The sequence below is a fragment of the Mustelus asterias genome, chromosome 2 (assembly GCF_964213995.1).
Source record: "Mustelus asterias chromosome 2, sMusAst1.hap1.1, whole genome shotgun sequence".
NCBI lineage: Eukaryota > Metazoa > Chordata > Chondrichthyes > Carcharhiniformes > Triakidae > Mustelus > Mustelus asterias.
Window position 1 is genome coordinate 18,108,095 of NC_135802.1, and position 24,679 is coordinate 18,132,773.

Here is a 24,679-nt window from a genome sequence, read left to right on the forward strand (position 1 = left end):
CCAGTGCAAAAGTCTTTTACTTCCCATTAAAATTTAACAGCTCAAAAAATTAAGACCGTCTCTATCTCCTAATGCCAATTTCTAAACATTGTCTGTTTACTGATAAAACCACTTTTTTTAGTCTATAGAGTCCCTACAGTTCAGAAGGAGGCCATTTGGCCTATTGAGTCTGCACTGACAACAATCCCACCCAGTCCCTATCCCCATAACCCCACATATTTACCCTGCTAATCCCCCTAAGGGGCAATTTAGCATGGCTAATCAACCTAACCCGCACATCTTTGGACTGAGAGAGGAAACCGGAGCACCTGGAGGAAACCCACACAGACACGGGGAGAATGTGTAAACTCCACACAGCCAATGACCCGAGGCCAGAATCGAACCCGGGTCCCTGGTGCTGTGTGGCAGCAGTGCTAACCACTGTGCCACTGTGCTGCCCATAGCTTGGAAGCTTCATTACAAATGCTAAGTACCTTTACTCATTACATCCCTCAATTCTTCCAGACAAATTGTCTCCATTAACCTTTCCCCACCTCAATTAAATCATTCTCTCTCACACACAAGCACATGCACACACCCTCTTAAATATACTCATCCACTGAACATCCACAGCACTCGAGGGTAGAGGTTCCAAACATCCACAACTCTCTGAGCAAATACATTTCTTTTCATCTCAGAGATAAATGGCCAAACTCTTAACCTGAGACTGTGACCCCTGATTCTAGTTTCTGCAGCCAGGTGAAGCATGCTGTCAGCACCTACCTCGTCAAGCTGTCTCAGAATTTTGTGCATTTACACAGAAATGTAGAATATAAGTGCAGGAGGAGGCCATTTGGCCCTTTGAGCCTGCTCCGCCATTCATTATGATCGTGGCTGATTGTCCAACTCAATAGCCTAATCCTGCTTTCTCCCCATAACCTTGGATCCCATTCTCCCCAAGTGCTATATCCAGCTGTCCCTTGAATACATCTTATAAAAATTGAACCAATTCTGGCAGCAGTGGGATTTCAGTTAGATCTTTAGATGGTTCCCTGATATTGTCTGACTGCTGAAGATGGGCACTCTGTATTTTCCATCCATAAAGTTTAAAGCTTATTTTTAGTGGTACAAGTAGGCTTACATGGGGCAGCATAGTGGTACAGTAGTCAGCACTGCTGCCTCACAGTGCCAGGGACCCAGGTTTGATTCCCGGCTCGGGTCATTGTCTGTGTGGAGTCTGCACATTCTCCCCGTGTCTGCGTGGGTTTCCTCCGGGTGCTCTGGTTTCCTCCCACAGTCCAAAGACGTGCTGGTTAGATGCATTGGCCATGCTAAATTCTTCCTCAGTGTACCTGAACAGGTTCCGAAATGTGGCGACTAGGGGATTTTCACAGTTACTTCATTGCAGTGTGACTGTAAGCCTACTTGTGACACTAATAAATAAACTTTAAACTTTAAAAAAATTAACACTGCAGTGAAGTTACTGTGAAAATCCCCTAGTCGCCGCACTCTGGTGCCTGTTTGGGTATACTGAGAGAGAATTTAGTATGGCCAATGCACCCAACCAGCACGTCTTTCAGACTGTGGGAGGAAACCAGAGCACCCGGAGGAAACCCATGCAGACAGTGACCCAAGTCCAGAATTGAACCCGGGTCCCTGGCGCTGTGAGGCAGCAGTGCTAACCACTATGCCACCATAATGCAGCAAGGGCAATATTTCCATGCAGTGTAGTAATAAAACAGTTCTATTATATGCTTGGTTAACTGACACAGCTTGGTAGTGAAATAGATTTGGGAAAGTGACTTATAATTGTTAATTTTTTTTTCCCCCACAGAAAAATAACCGCATATATCAAGTGTCAGCTGGGCAGTGCCTTCAAGTGGTAGATCCTGCTGACATCAAAGGATATATTGCCTTGGCAATTTGTGATAGCTCTGTCGCACAGCAGTGGCAAATAGAGAGCTGATCTTGGGGAGGGAGACGACCAAAATGTTATCCGAAGATTGATTGGAATTGAATCTTCCATTTAAGACGTTTCTCAGGAGCAGGAAAAGCTGACAATTCCACTTTTTAATAGAAAAACAGGAAGGTGGTGGCAAGGTCCTTACCTCAACTATCTCAACTTGCTGAAACTAATGACTTAAGATAGTAATTTTACCACAAAATATTTTTCTATTTTAGCCTCCGATTTTGTTCTATGGATATTGTAAGCGGTTTGAAATTGTAAAAAAAAAAGTAATTATTATTTATGATTTGCCTTGTTTCCATCCAGTGATTGTTTGTCTGACAAAGTTGCTTTAGTTTCTGTGCATGTCGAGCGTCACCAGTTTAAAAACAAATCATGCAAGATTTTACAATAGATCATGTGAATCAGGTTTGAGTAGAGCCACTTAATGTTGAAGGTTTTATCATGTACCGTTACATGTGTGTGAAACATGCTTTTGTTGATATTATCTATTACGCAATACATTTTTAAAAAGCTTACATGAAATTGTTCATCTACAAATGCTTGGTTGAAAGCTTTCTAGGCTGGTACCAATGAAAAGTTTAAAGTATTTCTGTGTGTTAACATGCACCTAAGTTAAGATCATTAAGTTATCATGAGCAATTGCTGTCCAATTTCAAATGTAGTTATTTAAGTCCTTCAGATTTATTTAATATGGTAATTCTTAAAAGAGAAAGGAGGAGCCTTGTTGTATTTGAAACTGATGGTGAGATCTTATTCGTTTCATCGTTATTGAACATGCCGATACTCGTGTACAACATGGTGGATAATTTTAACAAAAGGCAGCTACAGAGCTGTTTTTGAACAACTACTTAATAGGTTTCTTTTGAATCAGAAAATTATTCCGCCTTGCTCACCAGTCTCACTGCTAACACATTGGATTCTTCCTGCAGATTAACAATCACTGTACCTCCCTGCATTTCCCTTCAGAGTGTATGTTCACTTGCGAACAAGACCCTCAACATCCCTAACTTTAGTGTGAATGATTGCACTGATATCATGGCCTTGATAGTAACCTGAGTCACAGGTGATGACTCCTAGAACCTTATCAAAGATTCCCCGCATTCGTGGCCTGGTCCTCACCTTAGTCTGCTCCCTCCACTTCTGGTTACCTTTAGCTTATCTCAGCATCTCACCAAGTTCCACCCATCCCACCTTTCCTTAAAAATCTTTGTTCTCTGCTACCTATTCAAGCCACATACCAAGTTTGTCACTCCTTGAAATTTCTTCACCCCTTTCCTTCTCTGCGTCCTTTCAACCTCCATCTTCCCCTTTCTTGACCTCTTTCCTTTGATTTCACTGTCCACCTTAAATAAACTGTCCCAAATATATTCCCATCATCCTGTGTCATTTCAGATGGTTTCTCTTATCCTCATTCTGTCCATTACGGGCAAGGCTATCTCTGTCACTTCATAGAATCGTAGAATTCCTACAGTGCAGGGGGCCATTCGGCCCATTGAGTCCGCACCGGCAACAATCCCACCCAGGCCCTATCCCCATAACCCCACATATTTACCCCGCTCCCCCTGACATTAAGGGTCAATTTAACATGGCCAATCAACCTAACCCACACATCTTTGGAGTGTGGAGGAAACCGGAGCACCTGGAGGAAACCCACACAGACACGGGGAGAACGTGTAGACTCCACACAGACAGTGACCCAAGGCTTGTATTGAACCTGGGACCCTGGAGCTTTGAGTCTGCTGTGCGAACCACTGTGTCACTGTGCTGCACTTCCCTTACCACTGACAACCCTGTTCTAAACCCCCTTCCTTCTGTATTCACCTTAGGAAGCAGCTCATCCTCAAGCCACTTACAACAAAACTTTGAAACACCCAAACATCTAACTTGAGCCCTGCATTCTCCACAATAAGTTGGCAATGATTAATCAGGTCAATTGCACCCTGTCCTCTGCTCTTGTTGGCCTTGATCCCAGTAAATCACTTACTCGCTCTCAAACCAGTATGCCTCCTCCATGCTTACCTTCTTAAGTTCAAGATGTGCAGTGCTGAATGCATGTGGCTCCCAGTTGGTTTAGCCGTTCATCTTGAGATTAGGCTAAATCACATCAAACACTATCTTGCCTTGCTCCCCGTTTCCAAAGCCGCTCACTACTCCAGGAATATCCACAGCTTCTTTTCTCCACTGCCTTCCAGCCCTTACTCCACCCTTTCACCTTCACCTCCAACAAGCTCCTGCTCTACACGGTCACGTCCTCATAGTCAAATCCCTCAACGTCCTGCCAACCTTCCTTCAACCCTGGCCCCCCTTCACCCCACCATTGGCTGTACTTTGAGTCATCTGGACTCTGGAATAGCCTCTCTAAGCCACTTTGTCTCTTTAACTCACTTGAGGCATTCCTTAAAAATCCATCTCTTTGACCAAGGTTTTAGCCACCCATCCTAATATCAGCATGATGACAATTGCTGTCTGTAAAGCACTCTGGAATATTCTCCAAAAGTCACGATATAAATTCAATCTGTTTTTGAATCACTGCTGGTAGGTAATTTAACGTAGAGGATATCAGCAGTAAAGGTTGTACGTGGCCGCACCTTTTACTAAGATAATTGGTTGTGGGCAATTGTTTTTCTTTGTTTCCTCTGTCAGATTTCTCTCCTGAGGGTCTTTTTAATTGGTTCTGTGAGTAATGCTACTGAGGCACAAATCATTCCATATTCCTCATTCCCCGAGCAGGTGGTGACGGGCCTTCTTTACACGTGGCTGGGCTAATGTGGAGGGCATTAAGTTACACATGCATCAAATGTTGGCCAACCTTTCTCTGGCTGGCTGCTCACCTCGAAATAACATTCAGGAAGCACTTGGGGCAGGACTCCCAGTCATTCCTACTGCCGTTAGCCCATCTGTCTGAATGGTGGGATTGGAACTCTCAGGACCTGGATTTATTGACTATTCTGTGCTGCTTTATTGCGGTCAGGGTGGGGATGTGCTATTGTCTCCTCCATATTTTTCTGTAATCGCCATTATCCATGTATGAGCCAAGAGAGGGATCTTTCAGAAGATGTTCAACTGGGTGGGGTCTGACAGTCAAGGTTGTCCTTGTTCCCCTGGACATGCGCACACTGTAAGGCGGTCCTCCCACCCCAGACCTGCTTTGGGTAAGTTTACCCACTGACCTGGAAGAGATTAGACAATAGAGAGCAGGGATTGACCCAGCCGCTGTCTCGACCAACACAGCTCAGGTAAGCACACACTGAGAAAACTGGGTAGATGGAAGAGATGGTGGCATTTATTTATTGAAATTTATTTTGCACCAACTCTATAGCCAAGAATGGCTTCTTCTTGGGTTTCCAAGGGGCCTTCCACTCACTACCCCCGCCCCTTATCTGGCTTTTATATTGTTTTCCCTCCTCATTCCACATGAGTGGACAGGCAACCTGACCCCCGGCTGCAACCTGACCCCCGGCTTCTGTGGATTATGATTATGGACTTGCCTCAAGAGGGCACAGAAGAGTTTGTAAGGATTGATCGCTTTTCCTCTGAGGCAGCACATTGTTTCTTGTGGGTGTTCTATGGGCCTCATGTGGTTTTGCCATGTGGGGAAAGGAATGTAAATTAATCACATCCTGTTCCGATGCATTTAGTATATGAATTCATTACCATGCCAAGGCTACCTTCGTCAGTGAGTATGTCTCTGATAGAATCTCTATCAAAATAACTTATTCTTATTCCTATAATGTATTTGCACAAAAGCTCACTGGAAGGTTGGTGAACCACATAGATCACAGAATTGTTACAGTGCAGAAGGAGGCCTTTTGTCCCATTGTGTCTACACTAGCTTTCTGAATGAGCAGTTCACATAGTGCCATTCTCCCGCCTCCTCCCTATAGCCCTGCACATTCTTCCTTTTCAGTTAATTATCATTTCCCTTCTGAATGCTTTGTTGAGTAAGTCTGCTCTCAACCTGTCCAGCCGCCTTCAATGACTGATGCACCGACATACCCAGGCCCCTCTACTCCTCAACTCCCTGTAGAATTGTATCCGTTATATTGACTCACCTTGTTCTTCGTATCAAACTGAATCACTTCACATTCCTCCATATTGAACTTCATCTGCCACCTGTCTGCCCATTCCATCAACTTGTCTATTTCCTTCTGAAGTTCTACTCTATCCTCACAGTTCCCAGTGTTTTGTATCATCGACCAGCTTTGAAATTGTGCCTTGTACATTAACACTTAGGTTATTAATATAGTGTCCCAGCACTGACCCCAGGGAAACTCCACTGCAAACCCTCCTCCGGCCCGGAAAACATTTGTCAACCACTATTTTCTGTTTCCTGTCTCTCGGCTAATTTTGTATCTGTGTTGCTACTGTCCATTTTATTCCATGAGCTGTAACTTTGCTCACAAGTCTGTTGTGTGGCACTGTGGAAGTCCATGTGCATCACATCAACAGCATTACCCTCATCAACCCCAGGTTACCTCTTCAGAAAACTCCAGCAGCTTAGTTAAACATGAGTATCCCTTAACAAATCCATGCTGGCCCTCATTAATTAACCCACACTTGTCTATGTGACTATAAATTTTGTCCCGGATTGCTGTTTCTAGAGGTTTCCCCCTGACAAGAGTTAAGCTGCAAGGCTCGAGTTGCTGGGCTCATCTTTACACCCTTTTTTGAACAAGGTGGTGATGTTTGCAATTCTCCAGTCCTCTGGCATCACCCCTCAGTCCAAGGAAGACTGAAAAATGATGGTCCGTGCCTCCACAATTTCCACTCTCACTTCTCGCAATATCCTTGGATGCATCGCATCTGGTCTTGGTGCCTTATCAACTTTGAAGTACAGACAGCCTATTGGGTAGACAATGGCCTAGTGGTATTGTCACTGGACTCGTAATCCAGTGATTCAGGACAAGATCTGGGCACCTGGGTTCAAATCTTGCCATGATAGATGATAAAAATTGAATTCAATAAAGAATTAAAAGTCTTAACGATGACCATGAAACCATTGTCGATTGTTGTAAAAACCCATCTGGTTCACTAACGTCCTTTAGGGAAGGAAACCTGCCATCCTTACCTGGTCTGGCCCACATGTGACTCCAGAGCCACGGCAATGTGGTTGACTCTCAAATGCCCTCTGAAATGGAAAGCAGTTAGGGATAAGTAACAAATGCTGGCCCAGCCAGCAATGCTCATGTTCCATACATAGAGCAATACATAGAAAATAGAAGCAGGATTAGGCTATTCATTCCTTTGAGCCTGCTCTGCCATTCATTTTGATAATGGCAGATCATTAAATTCAAAACCCTAATCCCAGCTTCTCCCCCCCCACCCCCCGCCCCCATCCTTTATCCCATTAGCCTCAAGAGCTATATCTAATTACATAAAATCAATTTAAAAAGAAATCCAATTATCTATCTATTTATAACTCTTCTCGTCTGAATTACCTCCACCTTCAGCATGGCCCAGGTAGCATCTTCTTCATTTAGTATGTCAGCTTTGCCCTCTGCCTCCATGAGTAAATGCAGTTTTGGTTCCTAACCATCCCCGCTCCTCCTTAGGGGATTTTCACAGTAACTTCATTGCAGTGTTAATGTAAGCCTACTTGTGACACTAATAAATCAACTTACAAAAACTTAAACTTTTACTGCTCTTTTACTATTTAGGTGCCTTCAGAACACTTTGAGATTCCCTTTTTTGTTGGCTGCCAGCCTCTTTACATACTCCCTCTTTGCTTCTCTGCCACCCCCCCTGAACCCTTCTATATTCAGCATTGTTCTCAATTGTATTCTCTATCTGACATCTGTCCTAAGCACACTTTTTCTTTATCTTAATTTCTGTTTCTTGTGTTATCCACAGGGCTCTGGCTTTGTTTGGCCAACCTTTCCCCTTGAAGGAGATATATTTACCTTGACTGTGCTTGAACCAGCTCTTCTCAAAAGGTTGTTCAGTTGCCAGTTTTCCTGCCAACCTTCGACTCTCTAATTTCTTTTGGCCGAGATCCATTCTTACTCCATTGATGTTGTCTTTTCCCCCAGTTAATTATTCTTACTCTGGGTTGTTCTGTGTCTTTCCCTTAGTCAACCTAAACCTTATAATACAATAATCACTGTCTCCTAATTGTTCTCCTCTTGACACTTGATCCATTTGGCCCAGTTCATTCCCAGGAATCAGATTTAGTAATGCTTCCTTTCTCATTAGGACTGGAAACAAAATTTTCCCAAACACACTCTATGAACTCTTGTTCCTCTCTGTCCTTTACAGTGCTACTATCCCAGGCTATATTCAGATGATTAAAATCCCATATTACAACTACTCCAATTTTTGAACCTGTCTGTAATTTCTTTGCACATTTGTTCATCTACATCCTTCTCACTAGTTGGTGGCCTATAGAATAGATCCAGCAATTTAATCCCACTTTTGTTGTTCCCTTGCTCCAGCCAAATGATTCTGTCCTTGAACCTCTGGGACAGCCTCTTTCTCCAGTGCGCAGTGCGCTCCTCAACCAATACTGCCACCCTTTTCTCCCTTTCCTGTCTTTCCTGAGCAGCTTGTATCCTGAGATATTTAACACCCGCTCCTTTCATTCTTTCAACCAGGTTATCGCCACATCATATTTCCACATGGCAATCTGCGCTTATAACTCCCCAATCTTATTTACCACACTCTGTACATTCACATATATGCACAATAACCCTGATTTAAACTGATATTTTCTCCCTTATTCTGACTCCATCTATTAATTTACTATTTTGACTATTAACTATGTCATTGGTTAATGGTGGCGAATATCCCTCTGCTCCTTTGCTGTTAATGGTGGCGGATATCCCTCTGCTCCCTCTCTGTTAATGGTGGTGGATATCCCTCTGCTCCCTCTCTGTTAATGGTGGTGGTTATCCCTCTGCTCCCTCTATGTTAATGGTGGCGGATATCCCTCTGCTCCCTCTCTGTTAATGGTGGCGAATATCCCTCTGCTCCCTCTCTGTTAATGGTGGTGGATATCCCTCTGCCCCCTCTCTGTTAATGGTGGTGGATATCCCTCTGCCCCCTCTCTGTTAATGGTGGTGGATATCCCTCTGCCCCCTCTCTGTTAATGGTGGCGGATATCCCTCTGCCGCTCGCAGTTAATGGTGGCGAATATCCCTCTGCTCCCTCTCTGTTAATGGTGGTGGATATCCCTCTGCCCCCTCTCTGTTAACGGTGGCGGATATCCCTCTGCCGCTCGCAGTTAATGGTGGCGAATATCCCTCTGCTCCCTCTCTGTTAGTGGTGGCGGATATCCCTCTGCTCCCTCTCTGTTAATGGTGGCGGATATCCCTCTGCTCCCTCTCTGTTAATGGTGGCGAATATCCCTCTGCTCCCTCTCTGTTAATGGTGGCGAATATCCCTCTGCTCCCTCTCTGTTAATGGTGGCGAATATCCCTCTGCTCCCTCTCTGTTAATGGTGGCGGATATCCCTCTGCCGCTCGCAGTTAATGGTGGCGGATATCCCTCTGCTCCCTCTCTGTTAATGGTGGTGGATATCCCTCTGCTCCCTCTCTGTTAATGTTGGCGGATATCCCTGCTAATCCAGTTACCACTACGTAGTGACGGCATGGTGGCACAGTGGTTAGCACTGTATGGCAGCATGGTGGGACAGTAGTTAGCACCACTGCTTCACAGTGCCAGGGACCCGGGTTCGATTCCCGGCCTGGGTCACTGTCTGTGCGGAGTCTGCATGTTCTCCCATGTCTGCGTGGGTTTCCTCCGGGTCCTCCGGTTTCCTCCCACAGCCTGGAAGACGTAACGATTAGATGCTAAATTCTCCCTCAGTGTACTCGAACAGGTGCTGGAGTGTGGTGACTAGGGGATTTTCACAGTAAATTCATTGCAGTGTTAATGTAAGCCGACTTGTGACGCTAATAAATAAACAAATTTAAACAAACCATCTCCCTCATTTCAGTGATTGAGAAACCTGAGGTTTTTTGCACTCGTTCAATTTTCTACATCACAGAGGTTTTGGATATTCACTCTCCAACTGAGGTATATTTTAAAATATACAACAGGCTGCTTCCATATTGGAATTGTACGTGTTACTGCTGTATATTTCCCAGAGTGTGCTGTGTTTTTAATGTGTAATTAAAAGCAGTGTGAGGATTGGTATTGGCTGTATTCTTTATGATTGACAACGTTTATTGCTAAATGGTACTGAAGCTTCAAGAGCAACTTATATAGAAGTGAAATGTGGTACATTTGAAAAGTAGAACACCGTATATGCAGATAAATACGCTGTATTTGACAGGCTGGGTAAGAGCTTCACGACTATCTAAGTGTTAACTTCCTAATTTTGTCCATATCATTGAGCAACAGGATTTGTCTGTCATGTCGTTTGTGGCTTCATTGGCATTGCTGCCTGAGACAGAAGATAATCAGTACGAGTCCTACACAAGACACTTAAGCATGTAATCTCAGCAAACATCATTGCAATAAAGAGGGAATGATGCACTCTCAGAGGTACTGCCTTTTAGATGAGACATTAGTCCTCTCAAGTGGACAGGTAAGAGTCTATAAGCACTGTTTTTGAAAGAGATTACCTTGGTGATGGTAGAGGAACGGGCGGGGTGGGGGAAGGCAGCTAAAAGTGTAGAGGGGAGGTGTCTTGGTGCCATGGCCAATATTTTCGTATTGTTTTGTTTCATAGACTGGAAGTTTGATTTATTATCGTCACGTGAAAAGTATACAGTGAAAAATATTGTTGGGATTTGGAATGCGCTGCCTGGGAGAGTGGTGGAGGAGGATTTCATAGGAGGTTTCAAAATAGAGCTGGATACATATTTGGAAGTGATGAATTTAGAGGGTTATGGAGAATGGGACTAGCTGGGGAGCTCTTTCAGGAGCTGGTGCAGACATGATGGGCCAAATGGCCTCCTTCTGTGCTGTAAAATTCCATAACACCAAAGACAGTTTGGAGCAAAACAAAATTAAAATGGATGTAATTTTGATGAGAAACTAAATGTTGAAATTTATTTTGGAATAAACAGCCATTGATTGGCCATTGATTCACTCCTGTCAAAAAGAGATTCAACCAAAAGACAAATTAATCCTCAAAGAATTCAAGAGCAGAATAAGAGAGGTGTCCAGCAATGGAAAATAATCCTCCTCCCTGATATTTCAGTATTACCATCTCCTGAACTTATTTTTTTTTGTTCATGGGATATGTGCATTGCTAGGTTCATTGTCTGTCCTAACTGCCCTTGAGAAGGTGCTGGTGAGCCACTTTGTTGAACTGCTGGAGTTCATGTGCTGTAGGTACCCCCACTGTGCTGTTAGGAAGAATTTTGAACAGTGAAAGCATGAAGATATATTTCCAAGTCATTTATATTAATATTTTGAGTTATTCATTTTTCACAGAATTGTTACAGCGCAGAAGGAGGCCATTCAACCTGTCGGTCTGCACCGGCTCTCCAAACAAGCATTACATCTGCTTCTTTGCAAATCACTTTAAAACTGTGCCCCCTGATTTGCGATCGTTTTACGAGCGGAAAAGGTTTCTCCCTATCTGCGTCCAGCCCCCTCATGATTTTAACCATCTCTATCAAATCTCTTCTCAGCCTTCATCTCTCCAAGGAGAATAACCCCAACCTCCCCAATTTATCCTCATAACTGAAGTTTCTGATCCCTGGAACGATTCTTGTAAACCTCTTCTGCATTCTCTCCAACGTGTTCACGTCCTTCCTATTGTGTGGCACCCAAACGTTTACAAAATACTCCAGCTGGGGTCTAACTAGTGTCTTGTATAAATTCAGCATAACCTCCTTGCTCTTTTATTTTATGCCCCTATTAATAAAACCCAGAATACTATATGCTTTATTAACTGCTCTCTCCACCTGTCCTGCCAGCTTCAGTGCACACATACATCCAGATCCCTCTGCTCCTGCACTCCTTATCGTCTCTCCATGTTCTTCCTATCAGAATGTATCACTTTACACTTCTCCACATTGAACTTCATCTGCTACCTATCTGCCCACTCCATCAACTTGTCTATGCCCTTTTGAAGTTCCACACTGTCCACCTCACAGTTTACAATACTTCCAAATTTTGTGTCATTTGGTGGTGGTCTGGAATGCACTGCCTGGGAGAGTGGTGAGGGTGGGTTGCCTCACATCCTTTAAAAAGTACCTGGATGAGCACTTGGCATGTCATAACATTCAGGGCTATGGGCCAAGTGCTGGCAGATGGGATTAGGTGGCAGTTCAGGTGTTTCTAATGTGTCGGTGCAGACTCGATGGGCCGAAGGGCCTCTTCTATGTTGCATGGTTCTAGGGTCCTGAGACTTTGGAACTCGCTTGCTCAAAACACAGTAGAAGTAGAATCTTTGAATATTTTTAAGGCAAGGGTAAGGAAGCTAGATTCTTGATAAGCAAGGGGGTGATAGGTTATTGGGAGTAGGCAGGAATGCGGAGTTGAGGTTACAATCAGATCTTTATTAAATGGCGGAGCAGGCTCAAAGGGCAGGGATAGGCTGAGTATTGATCAGCGCATTGGATTCGTCCACCACCCCCTCCCCTGCAGGAATATAAAGCCCCTTTATTTCCTACAAGGTTATAACCTTACACTTTATTGTAAATCACTAACTATGAATGAGCTCCATGAAGGTAACAGGAGCAAGGTGGTAGAATGAGGAAAATGAGAAAAACTGACAGTGGGTTGTTCCTGGCTGAAATTTAATTGGATTCCATTTTTCTTTTATGGCACGAACCTTGAAAATGTCACGAGTTTTCTTCTGAAAAATGCTTTCACGTCCGCACTTTAATATTGTTGACCATTAATCGCCCAACGAAAGCTGTGAATCAAAATTCTCACTGCCCCCTTCCCCACCCACCCGCCAAAATGCTGCAAGGACTCTCGTTATTTCTCAGTGATTGATCAAACATGAAGATCCGTTCCTGAATCGTGGCTTTTACAGATCATAAATTTTTTATGTTTTTTAAAAAAATTCCACATTCCTCTGATTAAAATAATATACAAATTTACAGAAATTACTGATCCACCCTTAATTTAGATCCAACATTCAGTAGCATGATCATGTTGATATCATTCGATTTAAACAATACAACTTTGATCCATTATTGCTGCCAGGTCTGCGTTCCACCCTCACTGTTAATAAGCGTACGGAAGTGTCACATTGGCTTGTTCTGTTGATTTTTGTTGGTTTCCTTTCTTGTAAGTAAATATCAGTTTTGATGCCTTGCCTTTTAAATGATCCATTTTTAAAAAGACATCACGTCTGCACAGCACCTTTAGCTTGGACCCAAAGCACTTTACAGACAACTAAATACTTTCTAAATGTTGTAACATAGACAGACGCAGGAGCTGACTTGTGCGCACGCACGGACATCAAGATAAATGACCAGGCAATCATCTTCAGTCACCAACTTACATTTATACTGTACAGCACCTCAAACATAATAAAACATCCCAAGGCCTTCAACAGGAGATTTATAAAAAAATATTTGACACTAAACCCCATAATAAGACTAAGAGGTAGGCTTTTTAAGAGAGGAAGAGAGAGAGGCAGGGATGTTGGGGGAAGGAATTCCAGCGCTTAGCACCTTAACTGCTGAAGCATGGCCATCAAAGCAACACAATTAAAATTGTGGATATCTGAGGAGACTCGAGAGAAAAGGATGGATCTGAAAATGAGGACGAGAACTTTAACATCAAGGTATTGCTTAACTAGGAATGCAGGGATGATGAGGGAAAAATCATTGGTGCAAAACTTTGGATGGAGGGAGGTGATGTGGCTAGTCTTGTGTAGATGTTATAAAAGCAGATGAGCTGAAGGGTAAAGTTACAGATGTGTAAACAGGTAATCTTTGTGATGGTGTGTGTAACTGATTAGAAACTCATCTGGGGTTCAAATACGCTATCAAGATTGTGAAAGTCTTGTTCAATCTCAGACAGTTGCCAGGCTGAAGGATGGAGTCGATGGCTGGAGAATAGAGTTTGTAATGAACAACACTGACAAGGACAATGGTCTTCTCAATATTTAATTGGATGTCAGACCAGTAGTTTGATTTACAGATGGGGGAGCCTGGAGGTGATAGTGAGGTTGTGCTGGATGTCATCAGCGTACATATGAAACTAATACTGCTTCCTTAGATCACGACCCAGGGACAAGTAAATGAAAACTAGGTGGGAGCCAAAGATGGATCTTTGGAGGACATGATGTGGAGATGCCAGTGTTGGACTGGGGTAAGCATAGTAAGAAATCTCACAACACCAGGTTGAAGTCCAACAGGTTTATTTGGCAGCTCTAGTTTTCGGAGCGCTGCTCCTTCATCAGGTGAGTGAGGACTTGTGTTCACAAACAGGGCATATACCGACACAAACTCAATTTACAAGATAATGGTTGGAATGAGAGTCTTTACAGGTAATCAAGTCTTAAAGGTACAGACAATGTGAGTGGAGAGAGGACCAAGCACAGGTTAAAGATGTGTGTATTGTCTCCAGCCAGGACAGTTAGTGAGATTTTGCAAGCCCAGGCAAGTCGTGGGGGTTACAGTAGTGTGACATGAACCCAAGATCCCGGTTGAGGCCGTCCTCGTGTGCAGAACTTGGCTATCAGTTTCTGTTCAGCGATTCTGCGTTGTCGTGTGTCGTGAATGCCGCCTTGGAGAATGCTTACCTGAAGATCAGAGGCTGAAACGCCCGTGACTGCTGAAGTGTTCCCCGACTGGAAGGGAACACTCTACCTGGTGATTGTCGAGCGGTGTTCATTCATCCATTGTCGTAACGTCTGCATGGTCTCCCCAATGTACCATGCCTCGGATACCTTTCCTGTAGCGTATCAGGTCAACAACGTTGGCCGAGGCGCAAGAGTATGTACCGTGTACCTGGTGGATGGTATTCTCACGTGAGATCATGGCATCCATGTCGATGATCCGGCACGTCTTGCAGAGGTTGCTGTGGCAGGGTTGTGTGGTGTTGTGGTCACTGTTCTCCTGAAGGCTGGGTAGTTTGCTGCGGACAATGGTCTGTTTGAGGTTGTGCGGTTGTTTGAAGGCAAGAAGTGGGGGTGTGGGGATGGCCTTGGCGAGATGTTCGCCTTCATCGATGACATGTTGAAGGCTCCGGAGAAGATGTCGTAGCTTCTCCGCTCCGGGGAAGTACTGGATGATGAAGGGTACTCTGTCCGCCGTGTCCCGTGTTTGTCTTCTGAGGAGGTCGGTGCTTCTACCTCAACTTCTGTCTTGACACTACGGACTTCCTACAGAAACTCAGCACACATGGAGCAGTTGAACCAGGAACACTCCTCGTCACAATGGATGTCTCAGCACTCTACACCAGCATCCCCCACGACGACGGCATTGCTGCAACTGCCTCAGTACTCAACGCCGACAACTGCCAATCTCCAACTCATCCACTTCATCCTGGACCACAATGTCTTTACCTTCAACAACCAGTTCTTCATCCAGACACACAGAACAGCCATGGGGACCAAATTCACACCTCAATATGCCAATATCTTTATGCACAGGTTCGAACAAGACCTCTTCACCACACAAGACCTTCAACCGATGCTATACACTAGATACATCGATGACATTTTCTTCCTTTGGACTCATGGCGAACAATCATTGAAACAACTATATGATGACATCAACAAGTTCCATCCCACCATCAGACTCACCATGGACTACTCTCCGGAATCGGTTGCATTCTTGGACACACGCATCTCCATCAAGGACGGTCACCTCAGCACTTCACTGTATCGCAAGCCCACGGATAACCTCACGATGCTTCCACTTCTCCAGCTTCCACCCTAAACACGTTAAAGAAGCCATCCCCTACGGACAAGCCCTCCGAATACACAGGATCTGCTCGGATGAGGAGGATCACAACAGACACCTACAGACATTGAAAGACGCCCTCATAAGAATAGGATATGGCGCTCGACTCATCGATCGACAGTTCTGATGTGCCACAGCGAAAAACCGCACCGACCTCCTCAGAAGACAAACACAGGACACGGCGGACAGAGTACCCTTCGTCACCCAGTACATCCCCGAAGCGGAGAAGCTACATCTTCTCTGGAGCCTTCAACATGTCATCAGTGAAGACGAACATCTCGCCAAGGCCATCCCCACACCCTCAATTCTTGCTTTCAAATAACTGCACAACCTCAAACAGCATTGTCTGCAGCAAACTACCCAGCTTTCAGGAGAACAGTGACCACGACACCACATAGCTCTGCCACAGCAACCTCTGCAAGACGTGCCGGATCATCGACATGGATGCCAACCTCTCACATGAGAACACCATCCACCAGGTACACAGTACATACTCTTATGACTCGGCCAATGTTGTCTACCTGATACTCTGCAGGAAAGGATGTCCTGAGGCATGGTACATTGGGGAGACCATGCAGACGCTACGACAACGGATGATCGAACACCGCTCGACAATCACCAGGCAAGAATGTTCTCTTCCAGTTGGGGAACACGTCGGCAGTCACGGGCATTCGGCCTCTGATCTTCAAGTAAGCGTTCTCCAAGGCAGCCTTCACGACATACGACAACACAGAATCACTGAGCAGAAACTGATAGCCAAGTTCCGCACACATGAGGACGGCCTCAACCGGGATCTTTGATTCATGTCTCACACTCTGTCAACTCCATGACTTGCCTGGGCTTGCAAAATCTCACCTACTGTCCTGGCTGGAGACAATACACACCTTTTGAACTTGTGCTTGGCCCTCTCTCCACTCACATTGTCTGTACTTTTAAGACTTGATTACCTGTAAAGACTCGCATTCCAACCATTATCTTGTAAATTGAGTTTGTGTCTGTATATGCCCTGTTTGTGAACACAAGTCCTCACTCACCTGAAGGAGCAGCTCTCCGAAAGCTTGTGCTGCCAAATAAACCTGTTAGACTTTAACCTGGTGTTGTGAGACTACTTACTGTCCTTGGAGGACACCAGAGGTAAGGGCAGGAGCAGGAAGAGTAGCCATTGTAGGTGATTCTTTCATGATGATTATTTGATTTGAGACACATGTCAATAAAGGTGCAAAGGGAATGACTTCTTCAGAAAACACCTGCTTCAGCACATTGGTTTAACATCTCTCTCAAGAGACAGCAGCTCCAACAGCGCAACACTCTTTCCACACTGCGGGCGGGCAAGTGTCAAGCCTCTGGAGTGGGGCTTGAACCCAAAATCCACTGACACAAGGGGGCTACCACTGAGCTATGCCAACATTACCTCATTCTTCTCCAAAATTATCCTAGGGCCCAGAATAGATGGTTTGCACATAAGCATCTCAGCATCATACAGTGCAGAAGAGGCCCATCGAGTCTGTACTGACATGCGAGAACCACCTGACCTCCCACCTAACCCCATTTACCAGCACTTGGCCCATAGCCTTGAATGTTATGATGTGCTAAAATCTCATCCATTTTTAAAGAATGTGAGGCAACCCACCTCTAACACCCTCCCGGGCAGTGTATTCCAGACCATCACCACCCTCTGGGTACTAAAGTTATTCCTCGCATCCCCCCTAAACCTCCTGCCTCTCACCTTGCACATATGTCCCTTCATGACTGCCCTTTAACTAAGGGGAACAGCGGCTCCTTATCCACTCTGTCCATGTCCCTCATACTCTTCTACACCTCAATCAGGTCACCCCTCAGTCTTTTCTGTTCAAATGAAAACAACTCAAGCCTACGCAACCTCTCTTCACAAGTTAAATGTTCCACCCCAGGCAGCTTCCTGGTGAACTTCAAGGCAAGATACAAGATTGTTTGGGAATAATACACCAGGTTGCGTATTCTTTATCCATAATCTGAACACATCCAAACCACACCTTTTTTGAACCTCATTGACCTTCAGTGCAGGAAGTCTAGTTTAGTTGTTTGTCTGAACTGTTTACGTTGCGATTTTTGTGATGAACATGTCAAAAAGAAACTTATTACTGGCACCCTGTAGTTATTATTCTGTGATACATCTTACTTTTCTTGCCATTTTATTTACTTTCGACAATAGCTAGCCTAGGCTGAGGCTACTGCAATGTAAGTTCATATGCAGTATCCAAAAACCAAAAATATTTGAAATCCAAAAAGACAATGGGTTTTGGACAAAGCATACTTGGCCTGTATTCTTCAAATGGCACACGCCATCATAACTCTTATCACGGCTTCCAATTCAGCACTTCCTCGGACGATGGATCGAAAAATCCCCTGCAAGTTCAAGGATTCCTTCTTCAAATGAAATAGATAACTAGGTACAACTTTGCCAGGTTGAGACATTTGTTGTGTGTCAATGCAGCCACAAAAAATACTGAAGTCAGTACCGGAATGGACTGGAGTGAGACATGGCTGCGATGTGTATTTTTAAATTTTGCTTACAGTTCTGGTCTTGGTTTCAGGAATCTTGGATCCCGTGGTCCTTTTGACACTGCAGAATGGGACAGCTTGAACTGTTAGGCAGGAATCCTGCCAATGGATTTGTTGGAGACCTGTTCCACTATTAATCCTTTCTGTAAACTTTCCAATACACAATGAACTTGGTTGCCCGCATCTTTTTAAAAATTTATTCCTGGGACGTGGGTGATGCTGGCTGGGCCAACATTTATTGCCAATCCCTAATTACCCTTCAACTGAGGGACTTGCCAGGCCATTTCAGGGGGCATTTAAGAGTCAGAATCCCTACTGTACAGAAGGATGCCATTCAGCCCATTGAGCCTGCACCGACAACAATCCCACCCAGGGCCTATCCCCATAATCGCACATATTTACTCTGCTAATCCCCCTGACACTAGGGTCAATGTAGGATGACCAATCCACCTAACCCGCACATCTTTGGAGTGTGGGAGGAAACTGGAGTACCCGGAGGAAACCCATGCAGGACAGGGAGAATGTGCAAACTCCACACAGCCAACCAAGGCTGGAATTGAACCCGGGTCCCTGGGGCTGTGAGGCAGCAGTCAACCACACTGCACCTCTCTACCTGTAAGAGCATAGTATCCAAATAGTGGAGCCTTCTTCATTGTGCCCCAATACTCTGCTAATGCAACCCAATATCTTTTCTTGTTCTTACTGCAGCTCAGAACTAGGTTATTTTTCATCATCTACAAGGCACAGGACTGGAGTGTGATGGAATACTCTCCACTTGCCTGGGTGAGTGCAGCTCCAACAACACTCAAGTACCCCAGACCATCCGGGGCAAAGCGGCCTGCTTGATTGATGCAAACGTTCACCCCCTTGACCAGGGAGCTTTATGGCAATAGTACCATCTACATTGCAACAACTCGCCAAGGCTCTTTTGACGGAATTTCCAAACCTGCAACCTCTATCATCAATAAGGAGGGCAGCAGAGACGCAGGGGAACACTACCACCTACAACATCCCCTTCTAGTCATATCCTGACTTGGAAATATATTGCCGTTCCTTCACCGTGACTGTGTTAAAATCCCGGAACCCCCTTCCTAACAGCACTGTGGCTGTACCTACACCTGTGGACTGCAATGATTCATTACCACCTTCTCAGGCAATTGCCAATGACATTAAGGGATATGGGTAGTGGAGGAAGATGGCTTTGGGGTAGACGATCTGCCATGCTAAATGGCAGAGCAGGCTCGAGGGGCTGAATGGCCTACTCCTGCTCCAATGTTTCTAATTCAGGATGGGCAACAAATGCTGGCCACATTCCATAAATGAACACAAAAAATTTATAATTTATTCACAATAACGTCTTCCATGTTTAGCATCCTTCATTTAAACTCATTGCCTGATTGGCATATTACACTCAATAGTTGCTTCCTTTTTCCGATTCCCTGGTCCCAATCGGAATTACTTTATGCTAATCCACACTAAATCTTTTACCCAGCAGCCCAGCAAGTCTCCCATCGCTCTGAATTGGGTTGCATTGCATCCACCAGATTCCAGTCCGAATGAACGCAATGTCTTACCGACTAACCTTTGGCATTCGGCAGGCTTGGAGAAGAATCCTTGTATGAACACGTGAGGTAGTCAATCCTTCCCAACTGAACAAGATCAATATCCTCAAGCTTGAGAAGACAGTTCCATTCATGACGACAAAAGCATTCTATTCATAGATGTAAAATATTTTATTTGTAAATGCTGATCTAATCTGGTTGCACAAACTCCAAAACCCAATAACACTCTTTTATACTTCAAAAAAAAAGCTTCTTTTTTTCCCAACATTAGATACTATTGTACAGGACAGAAGAAAAACTGTAGGACAAATACTGGTAGGATGTTGGAATATTATTGTACAAGAGAAAAAAAATCCAAGAAACGAATTCATACAGCTATTTATCAAGAACTATGTACATTTGATTTCTTGTGCCAGGTAAAAAATACAGCATGCCATATACATTACAATTTTATGACCGTTTCATTGAATATAACAGTTTACTGATAATGTGCACACAAACTTCATTTTGAACTTAATAGTTGTGAAGTGTCAGTACCAGTTATTTCTTTTCTGTAAGTACAAAATAAAGCTAACCCGGTTCAAAATGCGTATTTTAAACCTCTACAAGCCAACACAAAACAGTGTTTGTTTAAAGAAATGTAAACAAAAACAATCCATACAAATATTATTTTTGTGCCTATTTTTTTTCTCATTTATTCCAAAACCCTAATTGTCAAAAATCCTGCAGTGTTAGCATAATTACATCTCATAATTTTGCTTAAAAATAAAAACTATCTTTTGAGGCTACAACCCTTACATGATTTTGCTGAATGTATTGCGTCAGCAATCCTCTCTACCTTTACATCTAAGTTTGCTAAAGGGGCTCCTTGCCACTACCTGGGTGTGGTGTTGAACCTAATTCACAGTTGGTTAATATGCCATGTAACCTGACTCAGAGGACTCCACTGAAAGCAAACGGCTGCAGTGTCAGGTAGCATTTGGTCATTTGTTTTTTTTTATACTGTTTATTCCTCACTCTATTTACATTTTGTACAAAGTAACAGGGTTTTTTTTATATCTGCAGGTAACAGCAGCAGCCTGGCTTTCTTCTACGTTTATTTTTAAAAATAGCTTCATTCACTTATCCAATAAATACAAAAATGTTTCTCTTTTATCATACAGAAATCAAAAAACTACAATAAACTGACTCATGGAATCAAGTATTTTAAATGTTTTTTTTAGTGCAAGTTATTTCCCTTAGCTGTATCCCTAAGGAAGTAATCTCAGTACATTCCTTGTTCAGTGGTGTCTACTTTTAATTATTTATTTATTTTTTATACTAGAGGGCCTGCCCCTTACAAATAAGGCTGTGGCCAGCACTGTTGATCCTTCCCCTAGCTGGTGAATTCAGTCCTACATTCATAAGTGCCTATCCCTACCTGAAAGCAGGTCAGCTGTTGGTTCTTTTCCAAGTAAAAATCATTTCTCATGTTTAGTCGATACAGGACAGTGACTCCAGTGCTAGACCATTTAGTAATCTGCTTCCACCTGCGTTATAAATAAACAGGTGGGATGACTGGCGACTCCGCCGAGTCTTTCAGTTTATGCTTGTTACAGAACTCTGTGCTGCTGCTGGAGTCGAGGAAAATCATTTGTGAGCTCCAGGCTTATATATTTTCTTTTTTAAATAACAAAAATCTGTTAAGCATCTCTTCCCAGGGACAAGCAACCCCAGAAATATTGCAAGGAATGCGCTTAGTTCATCCATTTGCGGCAGTTTACAGCTCCACAGTGGCACGGGATCTTGTGCTGGTCATCTTCAAAGTCAAACTTATAGTCGTAGGACAGCTGCAACAGAGAGGGTTCCTCGTCAGTGACTGGGTTAGAAAAACAGCGACCGAAAACTTCAAAAGGCTTAAAAACACATTCCACCTCCATCATGGACCAGACCACAGTACAGAGTTAGAATTGAAAAGTAAGCAAATTCCAGCAGTCCCGTGTTTACTTTGGCAATAACTTCCACTATAACACTTACAATTCACAGAAAAAAATCACATCCGCAGCTCTTGATCACATTTCCCAAGACAGGTATTTGAGATGAAAGGAAAGGCAGTTTGAAAGCCTCAGATAATAACCAATTGTGCAGTTATATAACTTTGGTTTTATTACATCGTAATAAAAGATGCAGCACCAAACACAGTATTTATTTACTTGAAAGCTAACAATGAAGCTGTGAAATGGCTGAGCGTTTTCTGCACTTTACAGAATTAAATTGCAGGATTAAAGTGACATTTTGCTGTAAGATGTTGGTTACGATGATAAGAACATATTTACTGTCTGTCTCTAGTTGTCTTGAGGTAGTGGCTGTGGGCAACCTTCTTTATCGACTGCAGCTCTTGTGGCAAGAGGGCGCGCATGACGCAGAGTACTTTACCTGGCGTGGTCACTATTATCATTACGTCAGGAGGATGGTTCGCTCTCTCAGCCTTGGAGTGTATAATGTTAACAGTAAATTTAAAATGTTTTTTCCTAAGTAAAGTTTCAGTTTTAATTCTTTACCCATTTGTTCTATGGCAGCACGGTGGCACAGTGGTTAGCACCACTGCCCCTCAGTGCCAGGGTCCCAGGTTCAATTCTGGCCTTGGGTCACTGTCAATGCAGAATCTGCACATTCTCCCTGTGTCCGTGTGGGTTTCCTCCGGGTGCTCCAGTTTCCTCCCACAGTCCAAAGATGTGCGGGTTAGGTGCATTGGTAATGTTAAATTTCCCTTTAGTGTCTTAGGATACAGGGATTGGTGGGGTAAATACATGGGATTAAGGAGCAGAATAGACGACCAGGGATAGGTCAGGGAAAAGGAGATTATGGACAAATTGGCCCTGGATATTAGACGAAGTGGAGAGTTAATGGTGCCATTAAGGGATAAAGCGTGCTAACAGTGGCAAAATGTGTAATAGCGGAATGTGTTCATGGGAGCAAAACTGAACAACAAGGGCCATATGGGGGACGGGTGAGGTTGTGTTGAGGCAGGATAGGGAGCTGAAAAACAAACAAACTATGGGTGGGGTGGGGGAACCTACTGTTGTGGAACTCAGTGCTGAGCCCAGAAGGTTGTAATGAGCTTAATCGGAAGATGAGATGCTGCTCCTCCAGTTTGTGTTGGGCCTTACTGGAGCGTTGCAGCAGGCCAAGGATGGGCATGTGGGTGTGAGAGCAAGATGTCGAACTGTATAAATCTGTACATTTCTACCTTGCCTCAGTTCTGTAGAAGGATCATTTAGAACAAAGAACAATACAGCACAGGAACAGGCCCTTCGGCCCTCCAAGCCCGCGCCGCTCCCCGGTCCAGGATTGAATCCTGAATCCAGGATCCCCGCCCAATTTTCCAGCCTATCTACATACCAATATCCTATCCACCGAGCTGTCCCTCACAGCTTCGATGCTTTGTTCATCACAACCTATTAACTCACCCCCACCCCGCCATTCCAGACCATGTGATCTCCAGGGAGAGGCGAAAACCCAGAGTGAAAACCCCAGGGCCAATATGGGGAAAAAAAATCTGGGAAATTCCTCTCCGACCCCCTGAGGCGATCGAAACGAGTCCAGGAGATCACACTGGCCCTGATCGGAAAATGCTTCCCAACCCTAGTCATTTCCACTTCCACGAACACCATATGAATTCCCTGCCCCCGAGACAGGTTCCCAACTATCCGCAGTCTCGCTCTGTACTGGCACCAGCAAGATGATCATAGATGAAGCCTTGAAACGAGAAACAAGGAACAATTAGACCGCGCCGCTCCCTGGTCCAAACTAGACCACTCTTTTGTATCCCTCCATTCCCACTCCGTTCATATAGCTGTCTAGATAAGTCTTAAACGTTCCCAGTGTGTCCGCCTCCACCACCTTGCCCGGCAACACATTCCAGGCCCCCACGACCCTCTGTGTGAAATATGTCCTTCTGATATCTGTGTTAAACCTCCCCCTCTTCACCTTGAACCTATGACCCCTCGTGAACGTCACCACCGACCCGGGGAAAAGCTTCCCACCGTTCACCCTATCTATGCCTTTCATAATTTTATACACCTCTATTAAGTCTCCCCTCATCCTCCGTGTTTCCAAGGAGAACAACCCCAGTTTCCCCAATCTCTCCTCATAACCAAGCCCCTCCATACCAGGCAACATCCTGGTAAACCTCCTCTGTACTCTCTCCAAAGCCTCCACGTCCTTCTGGTAGTGTGGCGACCAGAACTGGACGCAGTATTCCAAATGCGGCCGAACCAACGTTCTATACATCTGCAACATCAGACCCCAACTCTTATACTCTAAGATCAGAAACTCTTTAGATCAGAAACATTAACTCTGTTTCTCTCCCCAGATGCTGCCAGACTTGTTGAGCTCATCAGCATCTTCTCTTGTGATTTCACCATTTTATGCAGTTTCAGCATTACACCTCTGCTTTTGTCTTCAATATCTCATCCAATAAAGGAAAGCATTCCATGTGCTTCCTTTACCACTTTATCCACCTGCCTTGCCACCTTCAGGGACCTGTGAACATGAACTCTAAAGTCTTTCACTTCCTCAACCCCTCTCAACATTCTCCAGATTGAATTCCATTTGTCACTTCTCGGCCCACTCAAACCATTGATATAATTCTGGAGTCGACAGCTATCCTCTTCGCTATTAACTATGTGGACAATGTTTGTGTTATCTGCAAATTTCCCAATAATGCTTCCCACATCTGAAACCAAAGTTTTAATATATACAACGAACAACAAGGGTCCGAACACTGAGCTCTGTGGAGGCAGTGGCATAGTGGTATTGTCACT

At 44.2% G+C, this 24,679-nt stretch overlaps 2 protein-coding genes across 18 annotated transcripts in view; one reads left to right on the forward strand and one right to left on the reverse strand.

Moving 5' to 3' along the window:
- Positions 1 to 10,074, forward strand: part of galnt11 (UDP-N-acetyl-alpha-D-galactosamine:polypeptide N-acetylgalactosaminyltransferase 11 (GalNAc-T11)) — a 200,005-nt gene extending 189,931 nt beyond the window's left edge. For all 7 annotated transcript variants that reach the window (XM_078232041.1, XM_078232016.1, XM_078232024.1 and 4 more), the window contains one exon: positions 1,814 to 10,074. In XM_078232041.1, the coding sequence (XP_078088167.1) occupies positions 1,814 to 1,945 (132 nt within the window). In that variant the 3' untranslated portion in view covers positions 1,946 to 10,074. The remainder of the gene's footprint in view (positions 1 to 1,813) is intronic.
- A 9,949-nt stretch (positions 10,075 to 20,023) lies between these two features.
- kmt2ca (lysine (K)-specific methyltransferase 2Ca) overlaps positions 20,024 to 24,679 on the reverse strand; it is a 351,109-nt gene continuing 346,453 nt past the window's right edge. For all 11 annotated transcript variants that reach the window (XM_078232154.1, XM_078232144.1, XM_078232135.1 and 8 more), the window contains one exon: positions 20,024 to 21,703. In XM_078232154.1, the coding sequence (XP_078088280.1) occupies positions 21,611 to 21,703 (93 nt within the window). In that variant the 3' untranslated portion in view covers positions 20,024 to 21,610. The remainder of the gene's footprint in view (positions 21,704 to 24,679) is intronic.